Source organism: Uranotaenia lowii, chromosome 2 (genome assembly GCF_029784155.1).
Source record: "Uranotaenia lowii strain MFRU-FL chromosome 2, ASM2978415v1, whole genome shotgun sequence".
NCBI classification, from domain to species: Eukaryota; Metazoa; Arthropoda; class Insecta; order Diptera; family Culicidae; genus Uranotaenia; species Uranotaenia lowii.
Window position 1 is genome coordinate 427,715,784 of NC_073692.1, and position 10,764 is coordinate 427,726,547.

Below are 10,764 nucleotides of genomic sequence, written 5' to 3' on the forward strand. Positions count from 1 at the left end.
CAAGCCGTCAAACTTCGAAAAATGTCTAATTGTGTTTTGGAGAAAGTAAAATTTCTATATATTACAGGGCCCTCTAACTCCACGTGTGCCAAAAACTAATAGTTTGCTGAAATAAAACTTTCTAATATTCTCGTATATATTCGGCCTTTAATGTTGTTCGAATATAACAACAATAATAAAAAATAATGAAAATGGCATGAACAGGGTTTCTAGGGAACCGGGATTACCGGGAAAAACTTTGGAACTTCATCACATCACCGGGAAACCGGAAAAACCTGGAATTTCGACACATCACCGGAACAATTTTCATGTTTATTACAGAATTTCAAATAAAAATAAAAATCGAGTATATTTCAAGTTTTCCGCAGTCTCGATATAGATTTTCCTCATAAATACATATTTTCGTTCATTAGTTAAAGTCTGTTTCACAAAGAATCTGGTCGTATCTTTTCATTTACTGCAGCGCCTCTAGTTGTCACATCGCGAGTCTATTGACAGTGTTTTGATCCGGATGGTTTGTTTACTTAGTGGTGAAAATTTCATCAAGATTGAAGCAGTCAGTCAAAAGTTATCGACGATGGAACGCGAAAGGCGAGAGAAAATTCTGCACACTCACGTAGAGAAACCAACGTGGTCAGGGGTAAAGATCGCGAAATTCCTGAAATATCCAAAATCCACTGTAAATTCAGTGCTGCAACATTACCGGGAGACTCTTACGGTGGATCGAGCAAAACAAACCAGGCATAAAAGTGGAACATAAGACCGGAAGCTGCGAGCAAAGGTAATTAACAATAATCCTGGAATCTCCTTGCGTGATTTGGCGAAAAAGTTCAAGACGAGCCACGGTACAGCTCAACGAATTTGTTTGCGAGAAGGCTTGACGTCGTATCATGCAAGCAAACACCCCAACAGGACGCTGAAACAAAACCTGGTTGCCACAACCAGGGCAAGGAAGTTGTACGAGAAAGTGTTGACCAAGTACAACGTATGCATTTTGATGGACGACGAAACTTACGTCAAAATAGCTTTTGGACAAATACCCGTTAACAAATTTTACCTTGCGAAGCGTAAAGGGAATGTTGCGGATAGATTCAAGTTTGTTTTCGCAGATAAATTTGCTCGTAAGTTGATGATTTGGCAAGGGATCTGTAGTTGTGGGAAGAAGACTAAGATTTTCATCACTGGGGACACAATGAATGTAAATGTTTACAAAGATGAATGTCTCCAGAAGAGGGTTTTGCCTTTCATTCGGTCCCAAAAAGGTCCCGTGAAGTTCTGGCCGAACCTGACAAACTGCCACTACAGCCGGGATGTCGTTACGTGGTATAAGGAGAACAAGATCGATTTTGTTGAAAAAAGTATCAATCCATCAAACTGTCCGGATTTTTGTCCCATCGAGATATATTGGGTAATAGTTAAGGGCAACCTGAAGAAATGTGGCAAAACCATGAAAAAACCCGCTCAAATGAAAAGTGGTGGAACAAGATGGCGAATGAGGTTACCAGCAGTACTGTGCAGAAAAAGATGGGTGGTATCACAAAAAAGTTCAAAAATTCATCCGAAAAGCTGACGAATGATTTTTAGATTTTTTAGTTGATCGGCAGAGCTCGATTGCTCGTGTTCGCCGGTTTCATCACGTTCACCGTGGTGAAATTGGCTAACGCGCCGTTGTACTTAAGCGGAGATTGCAGGTTCAAGTCCTGCCGGTGAGCCGTTGTATCTTTTTCGAAAAATTCATGATATTTACGGCTTGTGTTCTTTCGTTCTTTGATAGCTTATGTTTCTTAATTCTTCCCATCACCTACGAAAATGTGATTATTTTCAGGTACAAAGATGTACCAAAGCGATTTCATAACATCAGTATTGGTTTTTATTCATTTTTTTTCCCTTAAATTGCAATAAAAACCCTACAAAATGACATTTTTACTTTTGTTGTACGTTATTTCTATGCGGAGAAATGATCTATTTTATCCGAACAGATTCTATGTGAAACAGACTTCAACAAACGAAGTTTTAGTCGCTTTTTAACCCATTGCGGACAAAATATGAGATATTTCGTTTTTCGTTCTCCGCAAGTGTGCTACACTTACGAGCATAAATCAAATGTTAGAAATTTAAACTATAATCGACAAAACGATTAGTAACTCAATGATAATATGTTTGTACAATTTGGTCCTGAGGTTTTTAATAATATATAGAGTATCGAAATTCTGTGTTTCTCGGCGTAAATTTCTTCGCGGCCCTTTTTTAAATAAACACAAACCAAGGAGGAAAAGCCAGATAAACAAACAAAATTACATGAGACGACGTTTATAAGCAGAGTTTCATTTTTCTGACGAAAGGAATCTCTTTTTTGCCAGAAAATTTTATTGTTTTCCAATATTGTGTTTTTCGTTTAAATTGGCCTGTGGAACGAAGGCTTTTAGCAAGTGTTTTGTTTTTTATTCTTCCTACCTTAAACCTTTGCTTAAAGTTTTCTGAGCTTCAATTTATGTAAGCCTTATGTAAATATTGTGTCGAAAACAAGCTCCAATCGAAATCTAAGTTCTCGTCCCTGATACAAAATAATATCTCACATTCAAACTATTAAAATTCCGCCTTGTCTTCTTCAAGATTTTCTATATTTTCACGAATCTTCAGATCAAATGACTAGGGCACTGCTAAAGTTATTCATTGTTTTGTATAAAAAAAAACATTTTTTTCTAAGAGATGTCTTTGAATTTGTACAACAAAATACACTGAGGTTTTTTTTTACGCGGTTTTTTTTTACACGGTTTTTTTTTTACGCGGCTTTTTTTACGCGGATTTTCCAATTAACGCGGTTTTTTTTACGCGGATTTTCGAATTAACGCGGTTTTTGAGAGAAAATATTCTAAGACTTTTTCAAAGGAAAACACTTAGAATCTTTTTGTAGTTGGGAAAATCTTAGCTCTGAGACTAAGAACGTGATACATGATATCTGAGTCCTGAGACCTGAGACTTGAGACCTGAGACCTGAGACCTGAGACCTGAGACCTGAGACATGAGACATGAGACATGAGACATGAGACATGAGACCTGAGACATGAGACCTGAGATATGAGACCTGAGACATGAGACCTGAGACATGAGACATGAGACCTGAGACATGAGACCTGAGACATGAGACCTGAGACTTGAGACATGAGACATGAGACATGAGACCTGATATATGAGACATGAGACCTGAGACCTGAGACCTGAGACATGAGACATAAAACCTGAGACATGGGACCTGAGACATGAGACATGAGACCTGAGATATGAGACCTGAGACATGAGACATGAGACATGAGACATGAGACCTAAGACATGAGACCTGAGACAAAAGACATGAGACATGAGACCTGAGATATGAGACCTGAGACATGAGACATGAGACCTAAGATATGAGACCTGAGACATGAGACGTGAGACCAGAGACATGAAACATGAGACCTGAGACATGAGACCTGAGACATGAGACATGAGACCTAAGATATGAGACCTGAGACATGAGACATGGAACATGAGACCTGAGACATGAGACATCAGACGATCTAATTGATTTTGTTTTTTATCTTAAAAATAAACTATCATTGTACGCAAATTTTTAAATAATCATGGTTCTTTCGCATTTTTTTAGTAACGTGCTTTTTTGCTCGAATTTTTTAATTAAAATGGTTTTTTTCCGTGGATTATCGAAATTCGTGGTTTTTTTACGCGGATGTTCGAATTAACGAGGTTTTTTTTTACGCGGATTTTCGAATTAACGCGGTTTTTTTTTACGCGGATTTTCGAATTAACGCGGTTTTTTTTACGCGGATTTTCGAATTAACGCGGTTTTTTTTTACGCGGGTTTTTTTTACGCGGGACCAAATACCGCGTAAAAAAAAACCTGAGTGTATAACTGAACTTATGAAAAAGCTAATGATACTTTCCTGCAATCGCTAATTTTGAGTTTTGTAAGACAAATCCCCATTCAAGTTAAAAAGCTGATTTGATATTATATTTCGATGTATTTTCTACATGTTTCTATACAAACTTTACAGTTTTTTTGCTACAACTCAGTATAAATTCTAGAAAAACTGAAATTTTCACAGAAGCTCAAAAAACCACAAAACCAATAAAATATCAAGATCAATAATAATAATATTTATTAAAGGCCTTTTAACCTTCGGAGGTCATTCGGGTCTGAAATATAACAAGATCAAGTGAACCAAACTTTGTCTTGCTAAATTGTGGAGTTTTTTTTTTTTTTTTTTTGTAAAGCAGCACAATTTTACCACATTCGGCTGCTTACCACAACGATTTGCTAATTTCGTTGGATTTGTTCCAAAAATGTATGAATATCTGTCAATTTGATGAAAGACATCATGATTTCACACCGAGTTTCTTAAACCGAAAAATTAACTGAAATACACATAAATTTGTTCAAATCTCAAATTTCACAATAAAAAACAAGTAGATCAATACTGGGAAAATCTTAAATTATCCGGGAATAAACCGGGAAAAAAATTGGAATTTCATAATAAAAAATCGCTAGCAAAATCATAAAATTTAAAAACAAATAAAATACTAAAATTGACAAAAAACACTCAAAACTATAAAATGACAGGATAAAAAATTGGACAATAATTACAAACTCTATAAACAAAATAAAAAACCGCTAAAAGAGATCAAAACAATTAAACTATACTTTGAAAGATGGCAAAAGCTATTAAAAAATCATTTTAAAAATGTGTTTTTTTTTTAGATTTTGAACCCCGAAATCTTCTTGAATAAGTTACAAGCCTAACATAGTTTGAAAAATCAATTTTCACAATTAAGCTAAATTTCGAGTTTCTGAGACTCGAGATATTCGATAAAAAGTCAGGAAAATTCGGGAATTCGGAAGAATTGAAATTGAGTGGTTACCGTACATGAGTTTTAGATATAAAAAAAAAACTTTTCCAAACGAATTATTATTCGTTATAATTCATCCCTACCTGTAGAATAGAGTTCTAGACCTTCCTGGTTTTCGACACTTTTTAGAGGTCAGTCAATTGATCGAACGAGGTTCATTTCGTTCCACAATTTCCGGAAGATTTTTGGAAGATTCAAAGCAACCATATAACAGCCCGTGTTCTAATAAAGCCTTAAAGATTCCCGATTTTTCGGGTCTCTCCAGTGTCACTTATTGGAAAAATATTCCGATTTGGCCATTGCAAGGTTCTCACATTTTTCTTTAGCATGAAGTGTTTTATAGATTTTTTGGAATCTGACGGTTTTGGAATATCAAATGTAATCAGTAGAAAAATTATTCGTCATGTGAAGATCGCACCTTAAAATAACTGGAAGTGAGCTTATTCGTGGAACCTTATCCAATTAAGGCCCATTTACAGCTCTTGTGAAAATGAACGTGAAAAATATTATTTCGTCATGGCTAAATGCGACGAAACTACATTTTTTAGCATGGTGGAATTTATGGGGAATGGTTTAAAGGTGAAAATTCAACTGGTCTTTGTTTAAAACTCCCCACAACTATTTTTATTCCGATTTTCCCGCCATGATGAAATTATCTTGGTGAAAACCGGGGCAATTGAAATGAAAACAGTTCTAGAGGGTTTTAGAGAACGAGTCCGGCTGAAATATAATCTTTCAATTATTCCCTATCGATTCCACAATCATGTTATACATGCTAATTGTGTCACGTTTTTTAGCTTTTTGCAAAATAAGATTTTTTTTACAATAATTTTTACGAGATCTTTGAATGGGCCGTTAATCGGAAACCAAAAATCGAATCTATTGAGACCACGTGTACCAACGTGATACCAACATAAGGTTTAAAATTCGTTTTGTAATTATGGCAAGTATCAGCCAACAATGGAAAAATTTGAATGGAAGTTTATTCCTGCAACATAAAAATTATAGAAAAACTTCGAGAGTCCCGTTAATTTATTATAATTTGTTCCACGTATCAAATGTTTATTTCTATCCTGGAAACTCCCTCACCCTCTCCGAAAAGCTGAGGCGGCATTTGTCTAATCGCGTATCGCTTCCTCCGAATCGCAATTCAAGAATGCACCTCATTCATCTTCTTCCGACTAAATGTTCTAGCACAATAACGGCGTGTACAGCTAGCAAGCTCCCTAAAAGAAGTTGTTGGATCACAGTAGCAGAAAAAAAACAACGCAAGATAAAATATCGATTTTTGTCGTCAACTTTCTTTGGACAACTAACGACGATGACAACGTCGAGGATGACGACGACGACGACGACACACATCAGAGCAGCTTGGCGAGTATCGGCTCGTGCCCTATATGCTTGGAGATTTGGAATTTCTTGTGGATTGAAAGTAAGGGAGGGGGCGTGGAGGGATGCTGCGGTGTGTATGAAATGTGTGCGAGCGTGTTCTTCGGTTTTAATCCTCTCGACGGTCCCCTTTTTATTCATGATGGTTGGCTCCCCCCGCTCTTTCCAAATATTGCTGGCTTTTCGACAGTTTCGATCGAGAGTTTCCCAATTTTAAATAGATGGGCGAAGCTTAGCCGTTAGTCTAAAGCTGGAGAATTTTCATGAGTGATACCCTCGAAAGCAGGAAAGCGAGTAAGGAAGAGAGCTGCTACCGGAAGATTGGCTTAGTTAAAGTTTAATGAAGAGTCGGAAACTCGTCGTCGTCTTCTTAGCTTAGAAGAGGCTTTAGAGATTGGAATCTGAACGTTCGAGTATCTATTGCTTTCGGTTTATTAGCTGTTTTTGTGTGCATATGATTACCTTCCACTGGATTATATAAACAGCAGCTCAGGATTAGCGCACTGCCTAATGTGAACATCATAAGTCTCGAGCATTGATCCATGTTTGGTTCTTGTGGGTTTCCGTTTTCTTTTTTTCCTTCTGCTGACGACGATGGTATTCCTCACTGAAATCCTTGTGTTAATTTTTGTTTTATTCCTCTATCACAAGATGTTGGTTGTTGTTTTTTTTTCTTCTTGAATGAACACGTTTCCTTTATCTTTTTTCACTTTATTCTTTCTTCTCTCGGTGCCGTTTTAGATCGACCGGTGTGATGTGGCTAAGCACGAGATTTGTGTGAAGGGACAATATTTATCCGTATGCTTCCTTTTTTTCTCACTTCTCCATTTTCCAGGAATTAGAAACAAATGCGTGGGCGTGTGTGAATGGAATAAAGGAAATGATAATCCTCCTCATCCACACGGAACAGCCGGACTTGCGGCTTAAACTTTTCAATCACTGGCACAATTTTTTTCCCTATCCCCTGACAGCACATTTGCAGACTAATCCTGGTGGCGTTTTTTCAGCCTCGACCGATTTGTCATCTTTAGACGAGGCGGAAAAATAGTATCGGTAGTGGGGTAGTTGAAAAGTTGATCGATTGAAACGCCCGGAAAATAGTCACAGCACAGCACAAACGGCGAATGGCACAATGACGAAGGAGCACAATGAACGGCGAAGGACGAGGACGTGGGGCTCGGGCTCCCCCTTTAAGTCTCTCGGGAGGGGTGGGGATTTAGCAGCAGCAGCAGCAGTAGTGCAGCAAAAACACACGGGAAAATCCAACAGCGGCAGCAGCAACAACAAGAACAACAACGAACAACGACGACGGGTGGCCACTTTTGGGGTTTTCATCGAACGAAGGGGGTATGTTGGGGATGGCTGCACTCCACTGTCACTATACTTATGCTGTTTCCGATTCTTCTTCTACTTTCCTCCTTCCTTCCTTCTACTTCCACTTATTGTCGCACATGTACCCGTGTATAAATTAGAAACGATTTTCCATATACAGCCTTTCAGTTTTCCACCAGAGGCAGCGGCATGGTTATTTTATTTTTCCTCCCTTCTATTTTCATCCTAGCGCCTTGATCAACCGTATTATTGAAGGGAAAACCGGATTAGAGAAATGATACATACGTACAAAAAACTATCACTTGGCAATGGACACCCTCCAATAACACAATATGCTGCTTTTCATCTGGCACTCTCAACTAGCAGCAGCAGCAGCGAACAACATTCGCCCTTTTCGTCCCCCCGTCAACAGACCCTTTCAGGCCTCGCTGCTCCACACTGGCACTCCCCATCAAATTTATATCTTTTGTGCCAGCCTCTTCAACAAGGAGGAAAAACCTTCGCTTATTTCGTCGTTTTTCCACCAAACCAAACCGAACCGACGACCGATTGGTTGGCCCTCTCGATTGTGTGTTACCGAAAAAAAAATTGTTTTTCCACCGAATTTTCACTCGCCCTTTAATGCACTTCAGTACCCGCTTTTCCACCCGAAACAATTCGCAATCAATCAATCCTTGGGGTCACAACAACGGGGTCCACTTTTGAGGGCCCAAAATCCGGTGTAAAAATGTGAAAAATCATTCTTCCAATAAAACACTCCCAAAACCACAACATAGAGGGTACCCTTCTTTTTCGCAGTCAAAATTATTCTAGCAGCAGCAGCAGCTTACAGTTCGACCGAGAGATGTCGACGTCGTTTTTGGTCGTCGTCGAAGCATAAAACATACACATAGACGCGCCGCCCCGTTCAATAAAACTCCGACCGAAAAGCGTGTGTATTGTATTACCTACATATTTCAGTAGGGATCAGTCCTATCGGAAAACGACATCACAGAAAGTCAAAAAGGGTGCCTACCGCCTCATGCCTTATGAAGTTGTCGTCACTGTGTTGGTGTCATAATACATTTCGTTTCCATATTTCAGTGGATCAGACTGGCACTGTGTAGAAAAAGCAGCACAGAGACACAACATTCGCGCAAAGAGCCGACCAATACAAACGGAACTGTCAACATGGTTCGCAGCATAAAATTGCGGCGTGTATAGGCGTTGACCGAAAATTTAAAGTAAAGTAAAATAGGTTCACGTTGGATCTAGTTTGTTTAGACTTAAAACAATGTGTTTTCATTAAAGATTGTTATATTTCTCAGAAAACAATTCACTGTGCTTATTTACAAATACTTAAACTGGATGCTAAACCCCAATAAGGCGTTTAAACGGTTTTTATACCAATTTGTAACAAAACATTCAAAACTCAAAAATACCTACCTAAATAATAGCAAACAATCATGCTGATTCAACACAATATTAACACCCTATGCTGGACATTTTGGGAAGGCACGAGGATGGATCCCTTCCTAAGGGGTTTTCCAGCACCAGGCAGTCAGGTTTCAGAATTGACGAATCCAAACAAAAAGATCATGCAAAGGCAACGATCATAAACGATAACCAGATTAACTTTTGCTCTGTTCCGTAACATGTCATAAACGGCGCATTGCTATTTGTCTGTTCATTGAGTTTTTCTTAATTTTCTAAAGACCTCAGAAAGCCTGACAAAGTTGAAAATTGGCTGATTACTAAATAAAACAAATGTTACTTAAAAAGGCTTTTTTCATGAAAGTGGGGAAATCGGAAAGCATCTTTGGAAGTCAAATACTTATGAAACGTCAAGATCTGTTTCTGTTAGAAAATTGTTTTTGATTGAAATTTAACATTCTCATAGTTCGTATTTCGACAAACCGTGACAAAACATTAAACATAAAATCACAACAGTGACTACAATTATAAAATTTTTAAATGAACTCGAACCACAAAATTTTAAATTAAACTCAAATGACAAAAATGATAAACATGACAAAAATGGCAAAATATTGCGAAAATCACAAAAATGGCAAAAATACACTTAGATAAAAAATAACTAATAAATAAAAGTAACAAAAATGACTCATCTAAAAAATATGACAAAATCGTTAGAAATAACCCTTGTTTTATAATCTTTTTTTATTTTAATCCTCAATTTCTCATTTTTTTTTTCATTAAAATATTAACCATTATTTTTTTGAGCTCATATTTTTGAAATCTTTTTTAACTAAAAACGCCAAGAATGAAAAAATAAACAAATGGCCATGACAAAAATGATGAAAATGATGGAAATGATATAAATGACGAAAATCTTCGAATTTCTGTCTTTCTGTCTGTCTGTTCCCTATAGACTCGAAAACTACTGAACCGATTTACGTGGAACTTGACAGGCGAAAGCTTCTGAGGCCGGGAGAGGTTCTTATAATAGTTTGGAACCCCTCCCTCTCACTGGAAGGGGAGAGAGGGCCTCTTAAACAAAATAAACATGTTTGTATAACTCGAGAACCGCTAATGCAAATGGAACCAAATGTTGTATGGGAGTGTATTTGGATGCGAAAAATGTTCCTAAAATGGTTTGGTACCCCTCCCTCCTTTCAATGAGGAAATAGGAAGCGGGGATTCAAATTCCATTCAAATTTTCAGACAATTCGAGAACTAATCAAGCAAACGGAGCCAAATTTGGCATGCGAGGGTATATGGGTAGGAAGAATATTTAAAGATGGTTTGAGACTGTTCCCTTCTTCCAATGTGGAGATAGAAAATGGGGAGGGGCTCCCATACATTTTTTTTTTTGCTAATTTCGAGAACTAATCAAGCAAATAGAACCAAATTTGAGACAAGTTTCTACGATGTTTAAGACCCATCTGTTCTTCCACTGGTATTATAAGAAGGAGGGAGGAGGTCTCCCATACAGTTTTATGCATTACTCGAGAACTGATCGAACAAAAAAAAACAAATTTTTCATGGAAGTATATTTAAGTACGAGTAATATTTTTTTATGCTTCGAGTCCTCTCCCCCTCTCCAACGGGAAGAGGGGAAGGAGGAGGAAGATTTTCATACAATTTTTTTTCACTTGAGAACTTATTTTTCAAATTTTCTTTGATTATCCTTGTCCTTGTCTT

At 37.6% G+C, this 10,764-nt stretch overlaps 1 protein-coding gene across 1 annotated transcript in view; it reads right to left on the reverse strand.

Annotated features, from left to right (window-relative positions):
* Positions 1 to 8,469, reverse strand: part of LOC129741569 (roundabout homolog 2-like) — a 30,454-nt gene extending 21,985 nt beyond the window's left edge. Inside the window, exon 1 of the mRNA XM_055733306.1 lies at positions 6,754 to 8,469. Within this exon, the coding sequence (XP_055589281.1) occupies positions 6,754 to 6,835 (82 nt within the window). The 5' untranslated portion in view covers positions 6,836 to 8,469. The remainder of the gene's footprint in view (positions 1 to 6,753) is intronic.
* Positions 8,470 to 10,764: the final 2,295 nt, after the last annotated feature.